The sequence below is a fragment of the Danio aesculapii genome, chromosome 21, assembly GCF_903798145.1.
Source record: "Danio aesculapii chromosome 21, fDanAes4.1, whole genome shotgun sequence".
In the NCBI taxonomy this organism is placed as follows: domain Eukaryota; kingdom Metazoa; phylum Chordata; class Actinopteri; order Cypriniformes; family Danionidae; genus Danio; species Danio aesculapii.
In genome coordinates, this window is record NC_079455.1 from 30,483,751 (window position 1) to 30,510,775 (window position 27,025).

The 27,025-nt window shown below is 34.7% G+C and overlaps 1 protein-coding gene across 2 annotated transcripts in view; it reads left to right on the forward strand.

Annotated features, from left to right (window-relative positions):
• mamdc4 (MAM domain containing 4) overlaps positions 1 to 19,645 on the forward strand; it is a 28,190-nt gene extending 8,545 nt beyond the window's left edge. For both annotated transcript variants that reach the window (XM_056446227.1, XM_056446228.1), the window contains exons 6-28: positions 204 to 329; positions 482 to 637; positions 1,167 to 1,267; positions 3,299 to 3,454; positions 3,546 to 3,636; positions 3,738 to 3,854; positions 6,328 to 6,423; positions 6,520 to 6,657; positions 6,738 to 6,877; positions 8,684 to 8,786; positions 8,897 to 9,001; positions 9,075 to 9,206; positions 9,517 to 9,644; positions 9,906 to 10,119; positions 10,616 to 10,753; positions 10,832 to 10,956; positions 13,295 to 13,385; positions 13,867 to 14,013; positions 14,137 to 14,262; positions 16,450 to 16,574; positions 16,659 to 16,758; positions 18,327 to 18,517; positions 18,986 to 19,645. In XM_056446227.1, coding sequence (XP_056302202.1) covers positions 204 to 329; positions 482 to 637; positions 1,167 to 1,267; positions 3,299 to 3,454; positions 3,546 to 3,636; positions 3,738 to 3,854; positions 6,328 to 6,423; positions 6,520 to 6,657; positions 6,738 to 6,877; positions 8,684 to 8,786; positions 8,897 to 9,001; positions 9,075 to 9,206; positions 9,517 to 9,644; positions 9,906 to 10,119; positions 10,616 to 10,753; positions 10,832 to 10,956; positions 13,295 to 13,385; positions 13,867 to 14,013; positions 14,137 to 14,262; positions 16,450 to 16,574; positions 16,659 to 16,758; positions 18,327 to 18,517; positions 18,986 to 19,024 — 2,885 coding nt within the window. In that variant the 3' untranslated portion in view covers positions 19,025 to 19,645. The remainder of the gene's footprint in view (positions 1 to 203; positions 330 to 481; positions 638 to 1,166; positions 1,268 to 3,298; positions 3,455 to 3,545; positions 3,637 to 3,737; positions 3,855 to 6,327; positions 6,424 to 6,519; positions 6,658 to 6,737; positions 6,878 to 8,683; positions 8,787 to 8,896; positions 9,002 to 9,074; positions 9,207 to 9,516; positions 9,645 to 9,905; positions 10,120 to 10,615; positions 10,754 to 10,831; positions 10,957 to 13,294; positions 13,386 to 13,866; positions 14,014 to 14,136; positions 14,263 to 16,449; positions 16,575 to 16,658; positions 16,759 to 18,326; positions 18,518 to 18,985) is intronic.
• Positions 19,646 to 27,025: the final 7,380 nt, after the last annotated feature.

The following is a 27,025-nucleotide window of genomic DNA, read 5'->3' on the forward strand; positions in this document are numbered from 1 at the left end:
TCTTTCTTTCTTTCTTTCTTTCTTTCTTTCTTTCTTTCTTTCTTTCTTTCTTTCTTTCTTTGTAATAATATTAATGATGATTAATATTGGGTCCTCTTATTTATTTATTTATTTATTTCTGAAGCAGTCACTAGTGCCAGTTCTGCTCACACTGTAATTAATTAACCATGAGTGTGTTTGGATCTTGTCTCTCTCTCTTTCAGTTCCTCCTGAAAGCGGCAAATGTGCTGCTGGTTTTGTGCAGTGTAAACGGGACGGCTGTGTAGAGGAGTATAAAGTGTGTGACGGCACAGATGACTGCGGTGATGGGACAGATGAAGAAAACTGTGGTGAGAGACCACGAATCTAATGAGAGAAATAGTTATGTTTTGTCAATGAGGCATTTTATTCTATTAGCATTCAATCAATGTCTTTAAATTTTAGTTAGCTCATCCACTTCTGCTCTCTGAAGTCGTCATCAGTGTTATTATGTTATGTTCAGAGCAGAACAACAGCTGTAACTTTGAGGATGGTCTTTGTTGGTGGGATCTACATTCGGAAGCATCGTTGAAGTGGACATGGACCGATCAGATCAATATATCACTTTCTGAGCCTCTAAAAGGACCTGGTAGAGACCACTCTAGCAATATGGCATCAGGTGTGTTTTGCGTGTCAATCTGAACAGGTTTAATTTATTTATTTATTAGTTTTCTTTCTGTAATGTCTAGAAGTTTCCGGTTGTAAATGCTTTAAGCATTTTTTTTTGTTATTTATTGTTTTAACTCACATTATTTTGTTTATTGTTTATTCATTTATTACTGTCATTTTTCTCATTATTTTTTTGTACATAAGTTGGAAATTAATAAGAATAAATGACATTTTTAATATATTTTTGTATTATATTAGTGTATTTTTCATTCAAATTAATGCAGCCTAGTGTTTTAGTTTAAAAACCATTAAAAAGCAAACCATTCTTAAGTTTTCAAGTGCTAACATTTCTAAAATCATAATAAATTTTTCTCTATTTGTCATTTTATTAGGCTTTAGAGTTCTGAATGTGTGATTAAAGGTGCATTTTCTTCAATCTTTTCTAGTTATGCTAACTTTAGTTATTTCTGTTAATTATTTTTTTTTATTTAGTCTTTGTTTTAGTTTGTATCAACGACATGTATGTGCTTTCTCTTCAGGACGTTTCCTATACGTTACCAAGCCGAACTTCACTGCGAGTGATTGGACGACTTTTCAAAGCCCTCCTCTGGCACCAACCAATGAGACACATCCTTGTCGGGTAAGTAAATAGACCCTTTTCACAATAACAATCACTTCCCCTTTTCCACAACACAGTGTATTGTTAGTGCCTTTTACATTTCAATAGGATACCCCTCAGGAAAATTCACAACAAACCGAAAATATTAACATTGCACATTGTGATTTTAAAGAGCACCTATTTTACCCCTTTTCAAGATTTAAGATAAGGCTTTTGTGTTTCCAGAATGTGTCCGTAAAGTTTCAGCTCAAAACACTCATCATATTACTTATTATGCCTTTTTAAATCTGGGAAATGTGAGCTTTGTAGCTATTTTTGTTGCCTGTGCCTTTAATTCAAATGAGCTGCTTTTCCCCGCCCACCATTCCCACCTGCGTGTCAGAGCCATAGAGATCGCTCACTATTGTTTTTATGAGTGTAGCCTTCTCCTGCTGCGTCTCATGCATAAGCAGCAAAGTGACAGACAAGAATGAAGCAGATCTCCCTGACTACAGTAAGAATTTTCCCAATGGTTATTTGATGTATTTGTTGTAGAGTTAATTCAAGCCTTTCTGCAACGATGAGTCACACACAATGTTGTTGTAAAGTTCGCGCATGTACACACACTCTCAAACACTCAGACACACACATTTAGCTTTGCACTGTTTTTGCACACCAAATGTGAAAGGATACACGTTAATATCCACGGATGTTTGGATTTCTATTATGTTAATGTAAAATAAATATATATATGATTTAAATAATATATAATAAATATGATTTAATCACACAAACAGTGATTGAAGCATCTTCTTTGATAATTGTAGTGACACTATGCAGCTGTGGTGATGAATGACGTAGTGATTTTGCTGTCTTTATTACAAACATGCATTGTTTTAAAAACATTTTAAACTTGTAAAACTCATTCTTGAGTTGCAGATGATCGCAGAGAGCTGAACAGATCGTTTAATTCCACTTGCTTTGCGCACGTCCTGTCTTGTGGATATGATTATATGCGTTACTATGGAGACGTGTTAATATGTGGCTGTCAATCAATTTAGTGGCTGCACTCCTACTTCACATTGTTGTGGGCCTCAAAATTACTGGGATTTGAATCCTATTTTTACCCTCATGAAATTTAAAAAAGAGACTTATTGTGTTTATATCACCCCAGTATGACTGTGGACACACCATACCCACACACAGCTCTGTCCAAACAGCTTACAAAAGATGATTTTCATCATAGGTGCCCTTTAAGACTACTAAAATATTGTGATGGTGTCCAAAAGTTTCACTTTTAATACTGAACTGCTTTGAGTTTAAAAATGATTATGTTTCCTAAAGTTTTTAAGAATAGGAATAAGCTATTTTTTATTAAGGAAAGTATATATTTGCAACCTTTTCACTTATAAATTCAGTTTGATTTCCTCAATAATGAACCCCGCCCCTGCGCAGTATACCGTTTCATTCGCAGATATTCTACAAGCAGCTTCAGGTTCATGCAGGCTTTAAAATTGCTTGAAAAACCTTCCATAATGATCTTTTTTCCCCTCTTAAAGTGCCAGTGGCCATTGCCTTACATTTTATGAATGACCATGGACCATGACTTCAGCTAATACATCCTCTTTAAAGGATAGTTCACCCAAAAATGACAATCCTGTTATCATTTACTCACTCTTACTTGTTTGTCTTTCCTTCTTCTGTTGAACACAAAGACGATATTTTGAAGAAAGCTGGAAACCTTTAACCATTTACTTCCATAGTATTTTTTTTTCTACTATTGAAGGTCAATGATTACAGGTTTCCAGCTTTCTTCAAAATATCTTATTTTGAGTTCAACAGACGAAAGAAATTCAATAAGGTTTGGAAATATTTGAGGGTGAGTAAACATTGAGTAGATTTTCATATTTGGGTGAACTATCCCTTTAATGTTTTGCTGAAGAGCCTTCATGTTAGACTGATGGAGGATAGCTTGAGTGAATTAAAAGCAAATTGTCAGCTATGCCTTTATTTTCTATAGAATAGTGATTAGCCATTTGTTTTTATACCCAATGCTTTACACCTTGGTTGCAGATGGTCATGTACACACATCAGTTTGGCCGAGTGTCAGGTGGACTGTCTGTGTTGGTGGCAGAGAGGCAGTTTTATCCCGTATGGAGGCGTGGAGGTGCTCTTGGGGACTTGTGGGTAAAAGCTGAGGTGGAGTTTGTCGTCAACAGCACGTTTCAGGTTTGTGAACTCATTGCTCCTCTGACATCATCACTTCTTTTTATCACACCACTGTCATAAAACAGTCATTTATCGACCTTTCCCCTTTCAGATTCTGTTTGTCGCTGCCATTCGAGACCAACCGTATGGAGGGATTGCTGTTGATGATATTGTATTGTCCCCTGAGTGCATCTTATCTAATGGTATTATGTCAGTTATATACAATTGCCTGCGTATTGGCTGTGTTTTTATTAAACGTGCAAATGAGAAACTTTTTTTCTCATATCTATTTTCCTGTGTATAGAAACAATGCCTCAAGCAGGTTATCCAAAGCCTCCGGATCACCCATGCACAAAGGACAGTTCGAAAATCTGTGACTTTCATGAGGACTGTACTAATGGAGAAGACGAGGATCAGTGTGGTCAGTTCCACTTGAAGAAATACACGTGCATGTTTAGTGTGTTTGCATGGTAGTTTTGGTGTATTCAGGTGTATAGGGAGAACTACACAAAAACACATATACGGTGTGGGAAATCATGTTTTTTTCTGGGAAAAAGAGCTTTAGACATGGAACTGAACCAGATTTTGGTAAAAACACAAACATAAAAATGAAACAAAACAAAAAAGGCAGCTGTCTGGGCTTTCGCTGCCTTTTTACACCTTCCTTTCTTCATGTGTTCAATACTTTTTCCCTGTGTCATTTTATTTTATTACAAAAACTAAATTTTAGGCCTTAAAAAGTCTTAAATGCACTAAAATATAGTGTTGTAGGTCTTAAATCATTTTAAACAGATCCTAAATTTCCTGTGTCCAAGTAAAGCTACCCTATCAGGCTGATACCCAATCACCAATAATCTTAAAACGTTTTTTTATTGCAAAAAGATATAATTCACAACAGCAGTCAGACTTTTTTACAGCAAAATCTCAAAATTAAATTCCTAAATCAGAGAAAGAAAACTAAAGCAACACATCCCTTTACATGATCTTCCATTAATACAAAAACTATTTACAGAAGTAATTGGGCCATTAGAAAAAACCCTTAATGTTTAGCTCTGTTTAAGTCTAAAATTTCATTCATAATGGTCTCAAAAGGGTCTTAAAATCTCTTAAATTTGACTTGAAGAAACCTGTAGAAACTCTGTACACATAACTTCATTTATAAGCTAATTAGTTTTGTTTTCTTTGCATATTTGGATTTTTTTGGTTGTTACCAACATCTGGTGAAAATTTCAAGTCAACGGCACATTTAGAAATGTTTTTTGAGAAAAATGGTAATGTGTTCAATACTTATTTCCCCCACTGCATAGGTTTCACTATTTATGATTCAGTTTAGTTTCACCTTTAAGATATTTTGCACTGTTAAATGGAAGCTTGTTTCAGCCACAGACCAAAACAAAAAGAGCAGTTCTGACTTTACATTCATTCTGTAATTTTCCTTCAGCTAAGTCCCTTTATTAATCTGGGGTCACCACAATGGAATGAACCGCCAACTTATCCAGCACATGTTTTTAGCAGTGGATGCCCTTCCAGCTGCAACCCATCACTGGGAAACATCCATACACACTCAATCACACACACACACACACACACACACACACTACGGCCAATTTAGCTTACCCAATTCACCTAAAGTGCATGTCTTTGGACTTGTGGGGGAAACCGGAGCAAAAAAAAAAAAAACCCAGAGGAAACCCACGCAAATACCGGGAGAACATGCAAACTCCACACAGAATTGCCAACTGACCCAGCCCAGACTCAAACCAGCAACATTCTTGCTGTGAGGCGATTGTTCTACCCACTGCGCCACTGTGCTGCCCCCATTAACAGTCAGCAAACCTCAAAATGTTAAGATACTAATCCAGAGAATTATTTCCGACTTGTGTGACCTGATAAACTTGAAGTTGCAAAACAAAAGGTCATGCAATTGAGATTTTAACTCACAGTTGTGGAAAGTAATAATTCAGAGTGATAAAATTTTTTACTTTCATAATTGTGATGTTTGAAGGGTGTCAAGGTGGCGCAGTGGGTAGCACTACCGTCTCACAGCACGAAGGTTGCTGGTTCAGGCTACGGCTGAGTCCGTTGGCATTTCTGTGTGGAATTGCATGTTCTCCCCGTGTTGGCGTGGGTTTCCTCCGTGTGCTCCAGTTTCCCCCACAGTCCAAAGACATGCGCTGTAGGAGAATTGAATAAACTAAATTTGCTGTAGTGTATGTGTGTGAATGTAAGAGTGTATTAGTGTTTTCCATTTTTGGGTTGCGGCTGGAAGGGCATCCGCTGCGTAAAACATATGCTGGATAAGTTGGCGGTTCATTCTGCTGTGGCAACCCCTGGTTATTAGGGACTAAGCCAAAAAGAAAATGAATGAATGATGTTTGAATCATAAAAAAGATGTTTTTACTTTGTCTCACAATTCAGACTTTTTTTTTTTGTCAAGAATTTTAGCAGTTTTAAATTATGGAAATAAAATACATTAAATGTACTTTATTCTGGTAATGCTGTTCATGATTTACAGCTGCAACCCATCACTGGAAAACATCCATACACACTCATTCACACACATACACTACGGACAATTAAGCTTACCCAATTCACCTAAACCACATGTCTTTTGACTTGTGGGGAAAACCGGAGCACTGGGAGGTAACCCACTTGAACACAGGGAGAACATGCAAACTCCATACAGTAATGCCAGCTGACCTAGCCGGGGCTCCAACCAGCGACCCTCTTGCTGTGAGGCAATCGTGCTTACCCGCTGCGCCACCATAACGCCCAGAAATGTTTTTATGTCTGAAAATTATGAGTTTAGACTAATAGAGAAAAGTTGCATTTGTCGATACACGTGTCTTGTTGTATGTGTGTGTATATATGTTCCATGTTAATGCTGTGTTTAGGGGACTTCTCATATGCGAAGGGAAGCTCTGGCTGGACAGATACCAGTATAGGGAGCCAAGCCTGGGAGCTAAAAGTGGTGAAGAACATCAGTAAAGGTGACAAAACAATTTGGATTCTCATGGAAATATGGAAATGATTCATTAGGGTAATTTAATTATTTTTGTGTATTTTCCCTCTCTCTGTATCTTTAGAGGAATTCCTGTTCGTGACTGGTGCTCCTGGCCAGCAACTAAGTGAAGCCCAGACTCGAACCCCTCTCTTGGGTCCATCAGGTCCAGTGTGCACCCTGCAGTTCTCCTACAGCCTCACTGGCAGTAATCCACACATAGGTACAACATCAGCTGTAATACACCTTTAATATACCTGTCTTAGTCAGCATGATGTTAGATTGTAGATTGACATTTTGCAGGTGAACTGGAAGTGTGTGTAGTTGACAGTGTGATGGGGACTCAACCTGTGCTGTGGGACTTTGCTGGAAGGACAAATGAGACAGCAGGAACCTGGCAAAAAGAGGAGGTCTATGTTGGTGCAAGAGATCATCGCTTTCAGGTAGATTATCTGTTTATCCGTCCCACCGACCAAACTTAGAGAACAACTTACATCTTCCTTAAAGTGAATTTCCAAAAATGAGAATGCTGTGATAATTTACTTCATTTGTTTCAAAATGTTTGAGTTTCTTTCATCTGTTTAAATAAAAGATATGTTGAAGAAAAGAAACCTTGAAAACTGTAAACCTGTAACCATTGACTTTCATAGTATTTGTTTTAGCTACTATGGAGGTAAATGGTTACAGGTTTTCAGCTTTCTTCGGAATATCTCTCTTTGTGTTCAACAGAAGAAAGAAACTTATAAAATGTTATAATTAAGTAAGTAATAATTAAGTAAATTAAGTTTTATTGAGTAAATTGTGAGTAAATGTTTGGGTGAACTATCCCTTTAATTTCAAGGTTGCTGCATAGTCTTGAAGTCCATAACCATGACAAAAATTGCATTTTTTAAGCACAAATATAAATTTTTTAATTTAAAGAAAAAAAAATTATAATAATATGTATATTTAAACACAAACGCATTTTTAAGAGTTAAATATATTCTGAGGCACAGTTATAAAATCTTACATGAGATACTTGAAAAACAACAGTGATCAAAATTAAAAAGCACTTTCCGATCCTCTCAGTTATTGATTTTAATCTGACATCTAGTGACACATTTCTTAATTATCTGACAAACGCTTTTTCACTGGCATCCAAACCTTCTAGTTTTACTGACTTTGTAAGATAGTGAGCCATTGTGATGTGACTGAAACGCATAGACAGCAGGTTGTCCACATGGAAGCCAAAGGAATGAGCCTTTCAGGTGAATTTGAATACTTTAGTCACTGAACGTCTCATCAGGAGGAAAAAGTCAAAAATACAAGACCAATGTTTGCTGAGGAGATGGAAATTTTATGAAAGTGTGATCAAAACAATTTATTAATTTGGCTCTAGTGGAAAATATTATGATTGTCAAACTGGGTAAAGACGGAACCCAACGTTCTGCAAAAGTCAGCAAAAGGATGAAGCATCATGGTTTTGGATGCTTTCTGAAACAGGAGTTGAATCTTATAAAGCTACAAGCTCATTTGCCAACAAAAGGTTCTTTAAATAGGTTAAAAGGATTGTTCACCTATAAATTAAAATGTCCAGTTAATTTACTCACCCACAGGCCAACCAAGATGTAGGTGACTTTTTTTTCTCTCCAGTAGATCCTTAAAGAGGATTTTTAGCTGATTGGGGATTTATATAATGGTAGTGAATGGTGACAGGTTTTTTTAGTTTAACAATAACAAGCACAAACTAGTCCAAATCAAGAGCCATGTCTATTGATGACACACTGAGGTCTTGTAATGCAAAACGATCAGCATGTATAAGAAACTGAACATTATTGACAATGTTATTAGCTTTAATCTATAGCCTGGTCAAACAGTTCTCAGTGCAGATTCAGCTAAAAAAATCTTCTTTAATGATCTACTGATGAAAAAAAAAAATCGCCTATATCTTGGATGACCTGTAGGTCAGTAAATTAACAGAAAATCTTAATTCTTTGTGTGAACTATACCTTTAAGCAGTTTCTTGAATCTGAAAAAATTTAAGAAATACCATGGCCAGTCCAGAGTCCTGATCTAAACCTGAATGAAATTCTCTGGAAAATCAATCCTTTAAAAAATTATGGCATTTGAACAATAAAGATTACATCATTTCTAAAAAAAAAAAGTGTTTATAAGTTATGTTAATATTGATCTCCACTGTACCATTTTATCTAGCTGGCCATCTGTCTATAGTTCTATCATTCTTGTTTTGATCATTCTGTATTTCTCAGTTAGAGTTCAGGGCCCGTGCTAAAGATCTCTCCTCGAGCGCTCGGATTGCAGTGAAGGATGTGCACTTTGTTGACTGTTCTCCTCAGTTTATCCCCTCTGGTGGTGAGTCAAAACACCTAATCACATTATTTTGCATGCTTGATTTAGTTTTTTTTGTCTTGTCTTATTGTTTTGTTTTATTATTCTCTCTTCTGTTGTTTCCCCTTTTACAGATATATCATGTAATTTTGAGGTCAATATGTGTGGATGGTACCAGGACCAAACAGATAATTATAACTGGAGGCTTCATAGTGGAATGGACCACACTGTCCATGATGGTCAGGATACTTCTGATGATGAATGTCATTATGATTTATCATCATTATTATACAATTATCATTATTTTGTCAGGCAGGAGTCTGGTTGTGAATATGTGGGACCCTTCACTGCGAGGTCTTTCTGGACGTCTCCTCTCAATCAGACAGACAAGTAAAACTGAGCACTGTCTGTCCTTCTTCTACAAACTCTATGGGCCAAACACAGGTGAATCTCAGTACTCTATATTTCCAGATTTATTAAATATGAACAACCAGAAAGGGCAAGAGTAGCTATGTTTCCATCAAAAGATTCTTTCTTAAGATAAACTTAAGATAAACTTATGCACAAAACTGGACCTCCTACTCAGTTGTGTGCATAACTTTCAAAATGTACGCCTATCTTGGCATTTCCTTGAAGCATTTTTTCATGCAACATTACAAAATTTAGATAATAAATAAATAGATGGAAACATAGCAAGTGAATAGTTTGTGCTGTGAAACTGATTGAAACATTCTACGTGATGATTTGTTTCAAGGCGCTCTCAATGTGAAGCTGCTGTTTGCTGATGGTTCAGAAGAGCTGTTGTGGATGCGCAGCGGTGCCCATGGTAACGTCTGGCATGAGGGCCATTGCCCTGTGCCTCCTCAGCTCTCTGCCTTCCAGGTGCACACTGAAGTTGTTTACATGACTAAAGCTGTAATTGTCAGCAAAAGCTCCGGCAAAACACTTAATGACTCTATAAATGGCCATCATAAAGCAGCATTCAACACCCTTGTAGTATAATGGTGAATTAACTGTAATCACATTTTCAAAAATGTAAGGCTTGAAAAAGATTTGTTAATATTACTTAGATAATTAGATTAATAATAAATTAATTTGTTATCGTCTTTTTTTAATTAATCATTCATTTTGTTTCTTGTGTAGTTGGTGTTTGAAGCCATTCGTTCTGGTTTTGACGGTCAGTTGGCTTTAGATGATGTGGCGTTTGTTGAAGGACCGTGTTCTTTGCCCACTATGTGCTCGTTTGAGAGTCAGACCTGTGGCTACACCAGTTCTGGAAGAGCCAGGTGGGTCCACCAGAGCTGGGCATCATCCAAAAATGGACCCACGACTGACCACAGCCTGGAGACAGAAAATGGTGAGAGAAATCTGGAAATAAAAGAAATTTAACCTCAGCTTTGCCTAACCATCACCTCATCCATCCAGCTATCTGTTTATCTGTTCTTATATATTAACGTCCGTTTGTCCATCCATCTGTCTTTCTATCAATCCATCATCATCCATCTGTGTGTCTATCTATTGGTCTACCCTTCTGTCTGTATATCTATCTACCCTTCTATCCATCCATCCATCCATCCATTCTCCATCCATATATCCATCATCCGTCTATCTATCTATCTGTCTATCTGCCTATCAATCATTCTATCTATCGTTCTATTTATCTGTCTATCTATATTGTTCTGTCTCTATCTATCTATCTATCTATCTATCTATCTATCTATCTATCTATCTATCTATCTATCTATCTATCTATCTATCTATCTATCTATCTATCTATCTATCTATCTATCTATTTATTTTTAATTTAAACTGTGCTTTATTCAGATGAATGATATAGAGTGTGTTATGGCCAGGTTTCTACATGCTGGCCCACAGTGGTGTGGATGTCCTTCCCGAGGGCAGCGTGACCACCTTAACCTCCCCTGTGCGCAAAGGCTTGTCTCACACTGAATGCGTTCATTTCTGGTACCATACAGGAGGAGACAAAGCAGGTGACAGAAGATGATCTGGGAACAGTGCACACAGCTATTCATTCTCAAGTCAAATAACTTGCATGTATCCCAATTCAGGTACGCTGAACGTTTATGTGAAGCCTTCTAATGGAGACAGAATATTGTTATTCTCTAGTAGTGTCACCCAGGGACAAGCCTGGCGACATGGGCAAGGAAATGTAGAAAATCATGGAAACTGGCAGGTAAGTGATCTGCTACCTTGGTTCTGTAAATGAGTTGCTGTGGTAACACGACCATTTTGTTTGTTTGTTTGTTTTTTCAGAATTTTTTTTATATTTTGGATTTCTAATGTAATGAAAACATTCGAAAATACACCTTCAAGTGTTTCTTTTGTTGCACTTTTTCAATTTTGTTTGTAGATTTCACTTACATAATTTTTTCAAACATATTTTTTCTCCTTAACAGAGCCCTAATTCTTTATCAGTTTACAGTTTTTCTCAACTGCTTTGGCACATTTTTCAAAACAGTCTTAAGAGTCTCTAAACTGTGAGTGCAAAACTGTTTGCTGGGGCTTCAGAACTTAATTGCATGTCTGCAAAATGTAGTTACTCCCCCAAAACATTTAATTCATGCTTCAAATCCTAGTTACTGTGTCAGTAATTAGGCCAAGGCCACCAAAACCCAAAGTGTGTTTGCCATTGTGTGAGCCACACTGCTCAAAATGATTCGCTGTTTTTTTCACCATGACAGTCAACCATGGAAATTAAGCATTAAAAAATCTGATATGTGTTGAGAAGTGTCAGTAGTACATAGAAAAATAAATAAATGAACATTTGTATTTGTACAGTACATTTGTTTGTGTACAAAAGCATTACATGCAAAGTGCCATCTTGCTTGTTCAATTAATGTATTGTATATGTTACTATATATGTATATGTATATGTATATTGTTACTACAAATACACAAAAATTCTACAAAATATCCTCCATGATTAAACACTACTACTATACAACTAGAGGTCATTTATCAGTTTAGCAGACATTACAAACAATGTCAATATGATATATTTATGGTGTAAACGTGCATATACAAATATTTGATAATTGAATAAACAGTTTTAAGTATGATGGCTTACACGATTAAAAATGATGGTGGAGTTGTAAAGAGTTTGACAGTTTAAATGAGAATCGACTCATCAGTTTTAATCAACAAGCCATATACAATTAGTTTTTGTCCAAACTACTGACAATTACTGTTTGCACACCCATGCCAAAGCATTTGCAGTTTGCTCAAATCAACAAGAAATTCCACTCTGAAGTGAATAATAAGTTAACTGTTTAGAGATCTGAACTTGTTTTGAAAAAGAAAAATATTTCAATTGAGAATTGAGCCAAAGCAAATGGAAAAAAAACTGTAAAGGGTCATGAAACCCCCGTTTCAGTTCAAGTCTACCTCTGAATTTTGTCCATGCATCTTCACATACCCTTTATGGTACTTTGTAGAAAATGGTTGGTTGGACTTACCTAAGAAGAAAAATGCATATGCTTCTATTCACCGCTAGAATTGCCATCTTATATTTGTAACCTTTTATCATATTATACTAGTAGCTATAGTACACAAAATTCTTATAAATTACTTTTAATTGTTCCAAGAGTATGTACAGAGTTTGGTAAAACACCATTTCCTCCTTTGGCCCTACATTATGGCATGAAATGCAGAGTGATATCATGTTAGAAACTATTCCATCTCTAAATGTTTTTAAAAATCCTTTTGATGTCTTGACTGGAAGAGTCACGTTAGAGTTTTGTGTAAATTTTACTTTGTGATATTTTATGTATGTGTATTTTTGTATCTGAAACTTTTTGTTCTGCCATTTTGGCCAGAACCCCCTGGTAGAAGCGATGCATATCTCAGTGGGAAGTTTCTGGGAAAATAATACATAAAATAAATAGAAAATAATATTCTTGGACCGGCAGAGAGCGATACGTCACTGATTTTGATCCCGCCCCAATAATGATTTTAAACCCAGAAGATGAAATTAGCTGACAAAAACTCAAAATGATCCAGTTTTCCCCACAATTAAAGCTGACAGGTGTAACATTGTCTGAATTGATGCTCAACACACACAAATCTGTTAAAATCTCAAAAAAAGTACTCGAGGCTTTCTTAAACCATTAACTGCGCTCTGAAAATTGAACAGCGTTATTATATACAATATTTTATTCTAAATTGTGAGAATATTTATTTTCTCTCTGTTTGTATTATTTTATTATTGTGTGACAAAAAGAGATACCCAATCTACTCTGTAAAATCATGTAAAGTCAAAACATGTAGCAATCATTTTGAATATGACTTTATTCAGTGCTAGAAATGTGTGGAAATAAGTGGATATTTAATTAAATAATGCTTTATTTGCATATTTAAGTATAACATTAATTTAAAAAAACTGTTTATGTAATCAACTGGGATCCTGGGGAAGTATGGTGATTTTTATTATTTTTACCTTATTCACCTGCAGTCTCTTGCCTTAATATATGGTCTTGATGTGTCGAAATGCTTTATATATTTTTGTGATTCAGCTGCAGTTTGAGGTGAAAGGAGAAGGAGGCAGTTCAAGTTTTATTGCCATTGATGATGTCACCTACTCGACCCACAGCTGCCCTCCAAAAGGTTTGTAAAATTCATTCATTTTCCTTCAGCTTAGTCCCTTTATTTATCATATGGTATGAACCGCCAACTTGTCCAGCACATGTTCTACACAGCAGGTGCCCTTCCAGCTGTAACCCAGTACTGGAAAACACCCACACACGCTCACATTCAAACACATACACTTTGGCAGTTTATTCAATTTACCCGTACCACATGTCTTTGGACTGTGGGGGAAACTGGAGCACCCAGAGGAAACCCACATGAACACAGGGAGAACAAGCAAACTCCACACAAAAATGCCAGGTGACCCAGCCAGTAATCGAACCAGCAACCTGTGAGGCGACAGTGCTAACCACTGAGCCACCGTGCTTCCCCATTTGTAAAATTACAGTTTCAAAAACTTTCTTTTGACCGGAAATGCCTTTCTTTTCATGCATGACTTTTTGCTAATTTGTGTATGCGTGCGTGCGTGCGTGCGTGTGTGTGTGTATGTGTGTTTTAGACAGCGTTTGCGATTTTGAGAACGGTGTGTGTAGTTGGTCCAACACTCAAAATCCATCCCTAGACTGGTTAGATTGGGATGTGACCAGTGCGCAAACTGAGACTTTCTACAACACACCACCGCATGACCGAACATCCAACACAGAAGGTAATGAATCCACTTTCATTTAATTATACATGTTATTTGTAACTAAGTAGTATGGAATGTAAAACCTCACTGTTGTTTTGTGGATAATACTAAGTTATAATTAAGTAACTTTTATGATTCTAGGACACTTTCTGGTGCTTCCTAATTCCGATCGGGACACTGCTACCCAGAATGCTTTGTTGCTGAGCTCGCATCTGCCATCAACCAAAGGAACCTGCCTGAGCTTTTGGGTCTATCAGCCAACCATACGTATGACACATCTCTATCATCAAATTTACATTTTTTATTACTTAATTACTATATTTTAACTTAGTTTTTAAGAAGTCAAAGTTAACTTGCACTACTGTTAACAGATTTGGGTTCAGTACATTTTTTAAAAATATATTTTTAATAAAATGTCATTTATATATAAGGGTTAAAAGTCAATCCATCGATTCCTCATTATTCTTTTCTCTCTCTCTATATATATATAGAGAGAGATTTCCTAACATTATTTATAGAATTTTTGAAAAATGTACAAATATCACACCATTTAGAATATTACAGTACATTTTGACATGGAGAGAGAAGGAAAGTAAACAAGATTGTGACAATTATTGGCCCCTAATTATAGTTATACATATAAAAGGTCATATGTTTAATGACACTAGATATATTTAATAATTTCAGCTATGTTTAGCTTACTATATGTAAATATCTTAATGTAAAATATCTTACTCTTACAATACTAAATTAAAAAAATCATGCATTTTGTATGAGCTTCTTTATTTTGTTAGAATTATTCACATTTTAACAGATTATTACGGATAACAGACTATATATGGATTAGATTCATTAAATTGATTAAAATGACAATGAATGCATTTATAATGTTACACAATGTTTGTATTTCAGTTATTGCAAAATTCTGTTCTTTTGAACATTTCCTTTATTAAAGAATCTTGAGAAATTTTTGTCAGAAAAATGTATATGTATAATAATGTGTTTCCAGAGCACTTCACTGTTAGATAACCTATTAGATAGGCATGTTAATAGTATTTTAAAGTAATAATAGTGCTTTCTATGGGATATATACTATACAATGATATAATTGTGCAAATTGGGTTGACTAGTTTGAAATTATACAAGTCAGTAAAATATCCATTATTTTAAAGAGCCCCTATTATGCATTAAAAAAGGTCATATTTTGGTTTTGGGGTCTCCAACAACAGTCCAATGATATGCATGCAAGGTCAAAAAACGGCAGTAGATCGCGAGCTCACAAACGCGTATAAATCCGTAAACAAAGTGGCACATGTTTTCAACGTGGTTTTAGACGTAATATGAAAATACAAATAGTTAACCAGATACTGTACAGGTGGTTACAAGTACCAAAACACAATTAAATACATAATTTGCAAGCTAGAGAAAACAAGGAGGCAACCTTGTGAAAAGGAGGAAGTCCATGAACTGTGTACTGTAAAGTTCCTGTCAAGCTCCCATACATCAATATTCTTTTCTGATCCTTCCTTTAACAAACGGCCAACGAATGCCCCTTTGTAAGCCTGTAGATTGCTGAAGCACTCATTAGAAAAATGACGGGAACACGGCACAAGGCTGGGACTATAATGCTGAGGTATTTTTCAAAAATAAACTTCAACCACTGACTCTTCACAGCCTCATCTTTGGGTAGGGAAAATAACACTAACATTCCCTCACACTTCAGAGCACAGTGTCTTCAAGACATGATTCAACCGGGATCTGCTACAGTGTTTGTCGTCTTCTGTTTCTTTCTACAGTGTTTGTGGGCGGGGCCGGGTGTTTAAATTTTCCCAGGTCTGCACATGCAACAAATGGGCGGGGCTAGAATTCCGTACCAATGTCCCACTGGCACGGCTAAAGACTTGTTACCACGACGATTTATTTAAACCCCTCTGAGTCAACTCTTATAGATGAATCAATAGTTTTAAACATTGCGCACTTTCAGATTTAAACCTTTTTAAACCAGATTTAAAGCTGGATATTTCACTTCACTTAGAGCTGTGTTACACACTGCATGGAAGGTCATTTTCAAAAACCCATAATAGAGGCTCTTTAACAAAGTTTTAGATCATTGGTCAAAAACAAGTAATATATTATAATCATAAAACAAAATCAAATAGTAATCAACAGAAAAAACTTGCGCGAGACAATGTTCCATTTAGCTGAATTTGTTTTAAGTTGTAATAATTTTGGCAGTTTAAAGTGATATTTTTCTTAATATTTTTCACACAAAGATCTTTATTGACCACATGCTTTTGCTAATGAATAAACACAATTAATAAAGCTATTTTTGTAAAAATGCAGCAATATATACAGTAGATTGTCAATCTTCACTTAGAAATGGAAACAAATTTTCAAATTGAGTTTAATCACTTATGCACTTAAACTATTATTTATTTTTTATTTCTTCTAAAGATGACACCAAACTCACAGTTTGGAGGCGGTCTGAAGAGACCAAACAAGAGTTGCTAACACTGAATGAGGGCGATCGAAACTGGAAGTACTTTAGTGTCGATTTCACCTCAGAGAGCGAGTACCAGGTGACCAAACCTTATTTGGTATTTCTCTGCATGAGATTGAGAAGGTGTAATTATTCTAACTGTGTGTGTTTTATTGAGAGGCAGATTGTACTAGAAGGTTTTAAAGGAGAGAAGGGATTTCTTGCCTTGGATGACCTACGCTATACAGTAGGAGTGAACTGTGCTGGACAAAAGACTGACCAAAGTAAGCTATTTTGTTTTTTCATTAGTTTTTGTCTTTGTGTAATAGACATGACATCTTTACCATTCTACACTAAAAAAAATCAGTAATTTCAATGCAAAAAAAAAAAAAAAAACGGTAAAAGGCTATGATTAAAACCCTTAACTTATTTAACAGGAAGTTTCCTTAATATATATACGGTGAATAACCGTAAAAATCACTTTCCCAGAATTCCAGCCTGACTCTTCTATTTTTTTTTATATTTTTATTTTTACTTTTTTGTTGACATTACTATGGTTCTTTTTAGTTTTTTCTCTTGAGTTATGCACATTAGAGTTTTGTGGTACATGTAGTGATAAATATTGTTTGTTGTTTTGATTTTTATGTGTTACCATGATGGTGTTAGTTGGGTAAATGACTTCATTTGAAAGAAAGAAAAGTTGTTTTGTGATTAGCTTTGGTTTATCATATGACTTTCTCATCCACACCTGCTTATGGTGCTTCAAAACTGCTTAGTACTTTAAAACGTTTGTATATGATGTAAAAATATAAAAATACGATAATTTACTGTTGTGTATGACAGAAAAATATATAAAAACACGGTTATTTACTGTTGTGTATGAGAAAAAATATAAAAACATGGTAATTTACTATTGTGTATGACAAAAAATATAAAAACATGGTAATTTACTATTGTGTATGACGTAAAAATATAAAAACATAGTAATTTACTATTGTGTATGACAAAAAATATAAAAACACAGTACTTCACTGTTGTGTATGACAAAAAATATATAAACACGGTAATTTACTGTTGTATATGAAAAAATATAAAAACACAGTACTTCACTGTTGTGTATGACAAAAAATATATAAACACGGTAATTTACTGTTGTATATGAAAAAAATATAAAAACACAGTACTTCACTGTTGTGTATGACAAAAAATATAAAAACATGGTAATTTACTATTGTGTATGACAAAAAATATAAAAACACAGTACTTTACTGTTGTGTATGACAGAAAAAAAATTAAATACTGTAATTTACTGTTGTATATGAAAAAAATATAAAAATACGGTAATTTACTGTTGTGTATGACAAAAAAATAAACACGGTAATTTACTGTTGTGTGTGACAAAAATATACAAACATGGTAATTTACTGTTGTACGTGGCAAAAAAATATAAAAACATGGTAATTTACTGTTGTGTATGACAAAAAATATATAAAGATACAGTAATTCACAGTTGTGTATGACAAAAAAATATAAAAACATGGTAATTTACTATTGTGTATGATGATAAATATAAAAACACTGTAATTTACTGTTGTGTTTGACAAAAAATATAAAAACACTGTAATTTACTGTTGTGTATGACAAAAATATAAAAACACGTTATTTACTGTGAAATCTAGACATTTCTCTTACATTCCTACTGTTTTTATTTTACGGTTAAATTCCGGCCACTACAGCTGCCATTTTTTACCGTAAAATTTTACAGAATTGTTTTTTACAGTATATCTATAGTTTTTCCTGTGTGTGCATTTTTAAATGAATGAGTGATTGACCATGTAACTAATATTTTCAGGCTCGTCATCACCTGCCAACACGGGAACCATTGTGGCCTCAGTTGTGGTCGTCATTGTGCTTTTAGTGATTCTTGCTGTCTTGCTGGTGCTCTACTGGAAGAATAAACAAAGTTCCATAATGCAGACCTCAGGCGGATCTCATATAAGCTGCTCTGGCTTTGGAAATGACATGTATGATTCTGGAGATACCGTAAGTTACCTGATTGTATATGTTCTTATATTAGCTTAAAGTGGCTATATGTGGAATTCTGAAGCCCTTGCTGATATTAAGCTGTTAAGAGCTCTTTTTAAATAAATAGGCCATACATAAATACACTAGCAAAAACACATTACATTGTCATAGTACAAATTATAGATTTTTCTTTTTCACCCAAAATCATTAGAATATTAAGTAAAGATTACGTTCCATGAAGACATTTTATAAATTTCCTACTGTAAATGTTGAAATTTTTTATTAAATGTTTTATTAATTATTAAAAAGGCAATTTTTTAAAATTAAATTAATTAAAATAAACATTTGCACATATAAATTCTTACAAATAGCCACATTAAAGCAATATTCACACACATGAAAACTATTTACTTTTGACATATGTGTTTGCTTTGATCTCTAATATACTGTGCTATAATATTTAAATATCTTTTTGCATGTTTTCAGGCACCTCTGGAGGAGGTGGATCAGAATACAGCAGCATAGGAAAATATTTTGGTGACCTTTAAGCAAAACAGTGGACATCACAGCAGGAGAACTGATTGTAGAAGACTGTAGAAGATTTAGAATCTACATCAGGGGTGTCCAAACGCTGTCCTGGAGGGCCGGTATCCTGCTGAGCTTAGCTCCAACTTGCTTCAACACACCTGCCAGGACGTTGCTAGTATATCTAGTAAGAGCTTGATTAGTTGGTTCAGGTGTGTTTGGTTAGGGTTGGAGCTAAACTCTTCAGGACACTGGCCCTCCAGGACAGAGTTTGGACACCCCTAATCTACATCATTCCCTAACCCCAACCTCAACCTCAGAACCGTTCCAATACAGTGTTGGTAGTATAATCTGATGGGTAGGATAAACCGTTAGGACACCTTTCGTAACACAAGCAAACAAACAGCAACACTATTGCGAAGCAAAACAAAGTTTAATATATTAGTTTAAATATGATATAACTTATTTTACTTACTATAGTTTGATTATGGCCATTGGCTGTTCTATCAAAATGCACTTATTCAAGCAAGTAGTATAATCCAGTATGATGTCATTGAATATGTTTGTATACAATACATTTGGAGGTTTTTGTGGTTTATGGTCTTTGATTTCACTGATTTCATACATTAGTAAAATGCATAGTTTTTGTTATCAGAAAAGTATATTTAAAAAAAAAACTAAGTTCCAGTTTTTGATGATTAAGTGTTTTTAAAGTAAACACTTAAGTATTGTTCCATTAAATATGGGCTAGTTCTGTTCCTCTTCTCATAAAATGTCAATTAATTTGAGATTATTTTGTATAAAAAAGTGTTATGAACAATTTAAACATATAGAACTTGTGCACATTCTCTCTGATTTATAGATTATATAACACTAAAAAACAGTTTGAACTTTGAGATTTACACACAAAACTTGTGTTTTTTAAGTTTAAATCAGGCGTAACAATATAGGCCTTTAATATACCAGAAATGATTACTATAATAAAAACTTATTTTCAAAGTTTATGAAATGAACTTGTAATTCCTGAGTGATATTTATTTTTATACCAATTGTTCACTTTATTTAGCCAGATTGTTTTTTACAATGTGAAAAAATCATTAGCATTAGAATGTTTTAGCATTAAAATGTTCGTTGTTTACGTGTGGTCACATTTATATAAAGGCCTACAAAGCCACCGCTTAACTTTATGTAAATAGTATGTGTATGTATTTTTTTCATTTATTTTAAATGATGGTAAAGGTATGTGTTGATGCTGGTCTTACTTGTTTTAATCCTGGTCTTGTTTTAATAATGACCACCACTGAGACCAGCAGTGAAACCAGTAAGACCAGCATTGAAACCAGCAAGATCAGCATCAAAACATACCTTTACTAGCATATGCTGTTTTCAAATTTAATTTAGCTGTAACAATATAGGTAATATACCAAAATTACTAAAAAAGATATATTTTCAAACTGAGTGAAATTTATTTCTATACTAATTGTTCCGTTTATTTATTAGCCAGATTGTCTTCATACGTTATGAAAAATAATTAGCATTAGAATGTTTTAGCATTAGCATTCAAATGTGGTTATTGTTGTTTACGTGTGGTCACATTTATCTAAAGGGCTACAAAGTCACCTTTTAACTTTATGTAAATAATACGTGTATGTATTTTTCATATATTTCATCGACAGCCCATATTTTCTTCAAACTATGCACTACAGACAGACGTTAACCCAAAAAACAAATTACTGCGTCTCTTAGCAACGGCAATATCTCCACGGCAACATCATCCTGATCCGTCTGTCGAAAAGCTCAATAGGATCATTCAAGCCACAAAATCCTCACGCTGCGTCAACAGTGAAAAATGAGAAGCTTTTCTGTCCGAATTAAAGCTTGGATAACAGAACCACTGCAGTGGAGTAAAATATCGCAGTTTGTGATTCATTTCTGAGGCGTGAGACATGAGAAGTGACTCGTGGAGGGGTGACAGACACGCGCGGGAGTGAACTTCAGTACAGAGAGTAATGTAGCGACATCCATTAGCGCGTATCTCTGCACGCTGCATTACTGTGCTAAAAGCTGGCCAATAGCGAATGCTTGCGCTCACCACCAGGATGGACCCCGGTGTGCTCATATTTTTACTGTATGTCATGATCGCGCACGAGCTGGTGTGTGGACTGATGCAGTACAGGAGACAAGCAGCCAAGCCTCATAAACGCCTCATGTGGTGCTCCAGGTAACGTGTTTTGCTTTGTGTATGTAAGTTTGACAAAAATGACTCCCAAGTTAAGATTACTGAATCTTATCTCGTTGTAGTGAGACGATGCTTTATAAAACATCATAACTTAAATTTTAAATAAAACTATCTGATCAGTAACTTGTCATTAGGTAGTAAATATGAAAAACACTATTATTACATGCCATGTATGCCTATATGAACCACTAGAGGATGAAACCAAATTGGGAATGTGTTTAAGCAACCCTTAAGCTCCGTTAAATACAAAATAGGTGAATTAATATGTAAAGACACGCGCGCGCACACACACACACTCACACATATTTATATATACACACAGTTGAAGTCAGTATTATTACCCCCCCCCCCCCCCGCCTTTAATTTTCTTTTTAAAATATTTCCCAAATGATGTTTAACAGAGTAAAGAAATTTTCACAGTATGTCTGATAATATTTTTTCTTCTTGAGAAAGTCTTATTTGTTTTATTTCAGCTAGAATAAAAGCATATTTTAATTTTCAAAAAGCATTTTAAGGTAATTATTATTAGCCCCCTTAAGCTAAATATTTTTTCTGATTGTCTACAGAAACAAGCTATTATTATACAATAGCTTGCCTAATTAACCTAGTTAAGCCTTTAAATGTTACTTTAAGCTGAATACTGAAAAATATCTAGTGAAATATTATTTACTGTCATCATGGCAAAGATAAATGAAATTAGTTATTAGAAATTAGTTATTAAAACTTATATTTAGAAATGTGTTGAAAAAGTCTTCTCTCCGTTAAACAGAAATTGGGAGAAAAAATAAACAGGGGCTAATAATTCTGACTTCAACTATAGATTTTTTTGATATATATATTTTTTATTATTATTTTTTTTTTTTTTATTTTAAGCCATTATGTATCTCTTACAAGGTCAAAATAAACCAAAATATGAGTAAAGATGCACTGATCACAGATTATTCTGAGTAAAATCTCACAATATCAACAAGATTTTGGTTCTAACTTTTATACCTCCTTTCAACTGAATTTATTTAACTTGAACTTAATTACACATTTTTAAATGAAATGCAAATGAAAACTTTTTAAATTCATTTCAACAAACTGTTTCAGAATAACTATCACCCTCTTAAAGTGAAAACACAATACTCAGTTTATAAGGTTGCTTGTGGTAAACTCTAAATATACTGTATATATATATATATATATATATATATATATATATATATATATATATATATATATATATATATATATATATATTTGTGACTGAAGGAAATGTACTTATACCCTAATATTTACAGACTTGAACATTCTGCAAAATTAGTCTGTACATACCTCAATGAAAGAAAGAAAATTGTAAAAAAAAATTGCTAATAAAAAAAACATTTTATGTTATCTTGTTTTTTGCCAGTTCAACTTTTAAAAAAGGAGAGGGGTCTGAATGCAGACAGGTTGCAGTTGCAAACTGAGCTGCATGCAATGCTTTTAAAGCACTAAACACACCTATCCCTACCCCTCACAGTGCTGTCACTAGCCCCATTGAGTGCATTGTGTCTGGCAGGTTATTTTTACTCATCCTATTCTAATTCTATTATTGTTAAAATCCTGAGATCTTCGTTGATCTTCAGAGCACAATTTAAGCTATTTTAGAAGAAATCCGAGAGCTGTCTGATCGTCCATAGACTGCAGTGGTCCAAGGATGTGCATAGTACAGAAAAGGAACCAAAAACATTTAACGTAATCATACAAATACTTTCCTAAAGATTATTCACCTTTGTCTGCATCATTACTGTTGGCAATATGATGCTTGCGTGTTGTGCTGACTGTCTGTGGAGATTGAGAAAGCTCTCGGATTTCACCTAAAATACCTTAATGATTATTCTAAAAATGAATGAAGGTCTTTGGGTTTTGGAATGACATCCACGTGAGTAATTAATGACTAAATTAAATTGTTTGGGTGACCAAAATATTATGGGTGACTAACTAACCCCTTAATGACAGAATAAAAAAAAAATGTGTGAACTATCTGTTTCAGTCTGTATGTTTCTGTGTGCGGTGATGACGATAAGCTCTTTTGTATTACCCACAGTTCCCGTGTCTGTCGTGGAACGTGGAGAGTCAGTAGTCAGCCAGTGCGAACCGGAAGACAAGACTTGAAGAAAACTGGACGTATTGTCAGGAAAGCATGACACGAGAGCCACTGTGGACATAAAATCCATTCTCATCCATCCTGCACTGTGATCATTCACTGAAGCTATGCTGGACCACTCACTGCTCTTTTTCATTATATAGTGATCACAACTGTGAGGCTCAAAGTTTACAGGTTTCCTACACACTGTAATTTGAAGAAGTAGTTCACCTTGAATTTTACTCACCCTCGTTATGCCAAACATGCTTGAATAATATTTGTAGTGTGATTTCTTTTGCAGAACAGACTCAAAAAGCACCAAAAGAGTGACTTTCGAAAGCCATAAGATTTAGTTTCTTGCACAGACTGATCGTTTTGCTTCATAAGACCTCGTTGCATCATGAGGAGCCACAGGTATCAATTCTGTTTTATCTGTATATTGTTATGTATAGAGCTGTGGCAAAGAAACTGTTCAAGAAATAGATTTAGCGATTTTCTAAATGCATTGCTATTCTCTCTTGAATCGATTCTGAGTGTAGATTTTAACAGCAGATGGCGCTGTATGCTTTACAAACAGCTGCACTCTGCCTGTATACAATTCTTTACTGTGCATTCACACCGCCGCTCCATGGCGAAAGCGTCATTGGCTTTGGCCACCCTGCTGTTGGCACTCCGACAATTCAATATGTTTGTTTTCTAACAAAATAAACCAATTAAAAGCTGTTTGTGTAGTAAGGCTTTTGTGCTGTAGCAGTAACCGACCTCTGTGGGTTTTTCCGTTGTTGTTGTTGTTTATTTTAATCGCTGTCTTCATTCATTTTTAGAAACTTTTAACATGTACTAACGAACCAAAACATATAACATATAAAATTATATATGTAAAAAATCAAGTATATAAAAAAATGAGGGTCGACGCGGTAGTGCAATGGGTAGCACGTTCCCCCTTACAGCAAAAAGGTCGCTGGTTCGAGCTGGGTCAGTTGGCATTTCTGTGTGGAGTTTGCATGTTCTTCGTGTGTTCACGTGGGTTTCCTTCGGGTACTCCGGTTTCCCGCACAAGTCCAAAGACATGTGGTATAGGTGAATTTGGGTAGGCTAAACTGTCCGTAGTGTATGTGTGTGAATGAGTGTGAATGGATGTTTCCCAGTGATGGGTTGCTGCTGGAAGGGCATCCGCTGCATAAAACATATGCTGGATAAGTTGGCGGTTCAGATTAATGAAGAGGCATTGAGAGGAGCTGATGTAAGAACGTTTTACACTCCCCAGAGCAAATTTGACTCTGTAGTGGCATCTAAAACATGCCGTGCACTTTTACTAAGGCTCACGGCTGGTTCCCATTGAAAATGAATGACTTCTGGCTACTTCTTGCCAATGGCGGTGTGAGTGCACGATTACGAGTAGGTTAGGAAAAATGTAAGCAAATATAAGTGTTAATTGCGAGCTGGCTTCACATTAATCTTGTGACATAGAACCCAATATACATAACTTATCCAAACACACAAGCGATCTTCCATGGGAGCATTTAAGTGTATGGTTAAAAACCTGCCTAGAGCGCCATCTGCTGTTAAAAACTAAGCTCAGAATTGAGTCAATAGAGAATATAATGATGCATTTTGAAAATCTCAGAATCAATTTATTGAATTTTCACCACAGCTCTTGTTATTTGATCCTCATAAAGTGTCGGGAATCATCGACATGCATTTTATGAATCACAATTAGCCAACTAAAAATCTACTTAAATTATATTCATCTTGGATGGCCTGGGGGTGAGTAAATTAATGGCAGATTTACATTTTTGGGTGAACTGTCTCTTTAAGAATGTATGTTGACCTGCAATTGAGGCTGCAATTTTATTTGCTAAAATGAATATATGGTAGCTAAACGCAGAGCTCAGTCTGAGATCTCTGATCACATTTACAATATAACATCACTGTGCACATACATATGAATTTTAGTACCAGATTTTTTTTAGAAGATGATCAACTGCTAAATAAGTGTGTTTTGTGTGTCTTATAGTATGTGTCCATGCTACATTTTATAATTGAATTGCAATTTCTTGTTTTAGATATAATATGTCAAGTGTACATGGATTTCACACTAAATAAGTGTATTTATGTGTTGAGATTCAATAAATATGCATTTCACCATCCAATAAAACACAGTGTAGTGGTATTTTTGCATTTGAACAGTCAGTTTTAGAAGGTTTGGGATTCACAGAAATAGTTAGCGGGCACTTTTCGATGTTTAACCACTTTTTTGTCATTTTAAATGTGTTTAATGTATTTTGTTATGTATTTATTTAGTTTAATTCCTTTAGTTAACTAAAGCTAAAACCATAAAATAATAAACAATTTTATAGCTTCATCAATCAAATAAAATATATAGAAAACATAAAACATGTCTTTAAATATTTTATTTCAGCTCATTCATATTTTTAACTTAGGTAAACTTCAGATATACTAAAATTACAAAAATTAAAATACTAAAATGATATATACATATTTAAAAATGAAGACATACAATTGCAAATATACAACAAAATTGCTCAAGTTTTAAAATATAAATAAAATTAAAAAAATGAATAAATAAAAAAACAAAAATAAAAAACTAAATATATGATAATATAATAGTATCTCAAAAAAGCTAAAATAACATTGAAAGGATTATAAAGATTAAGCTTTTTATTTTATGTAATCATGTTATTTATACATCTGTCCATTTCAGCAGGACTGTATATGTCTGTATGTGCACATTATAGAGGCTGACTGGACTGTAAAATGCTCTGCTTCTCTGTGCATTTTGCTGATGTTTATTTGTAGTGAACAAAACCTCACATTAAGCATGTTATGCATCACCACTGAGGTGAGAAAACTGTTGAGTGGAATAATTTATCATTAAATCCACCAGTCACGCACGAATCTCTAATAATGTCTCAAGAGAAATCAGAGCGATGCATCAAAAATTATTCTAATTAATGAATCTTTTTTTTTTAATCCCTCATGACTACAAGTAAGCCGTAGTCTAAAAGTGCAGACCATTGCTGAAAAGGTCTTCTAAGTTTTGTAAATAAAGCAGGATGTAATGACCGGTATTGTTCTCATGTCAGGCTGGTTATCAGGTACACCACAGTAACTTACGTCACATATTTAAACAACTGCCTGCTTTAACCTGATTGTTTCATCCTTCAGTCTTCATATGGAGTGGAGCCAATTCTACATCTCTGAGTAAGTCATCTTTAATATTATACTTATTATATCATGAAAGGTATGGTAAACCTTTTGGGTTAACCTCCTTGTTACTTTATGTATCTTTTTGCTTTCATTTTGAGGAATGCATGACAATGGTACTTTTCAGATTTGTGGCATTCATATATGCAAATTAGTTAAAAATATATACTGATCATTTACACACACTCTAAGCTTTGATGAATTTCTTTCATATGTTGAACACAAAACAAGACATTCTGAAGAATGTTGGAAACCAGCAGCCATTGCCATTCATAATAGGAACAAATACATTTGGAATTTGTTTACATTTGGAGACTGATTCCTGTGACGCTCTAGAGACAGACGAGTCTTCGCTGAGGCCAGCTTCCAGCCTCCGCCGCTGAGACTGCAGCTCTGCACAAGACATTTTTCCCTCTCCACTGTC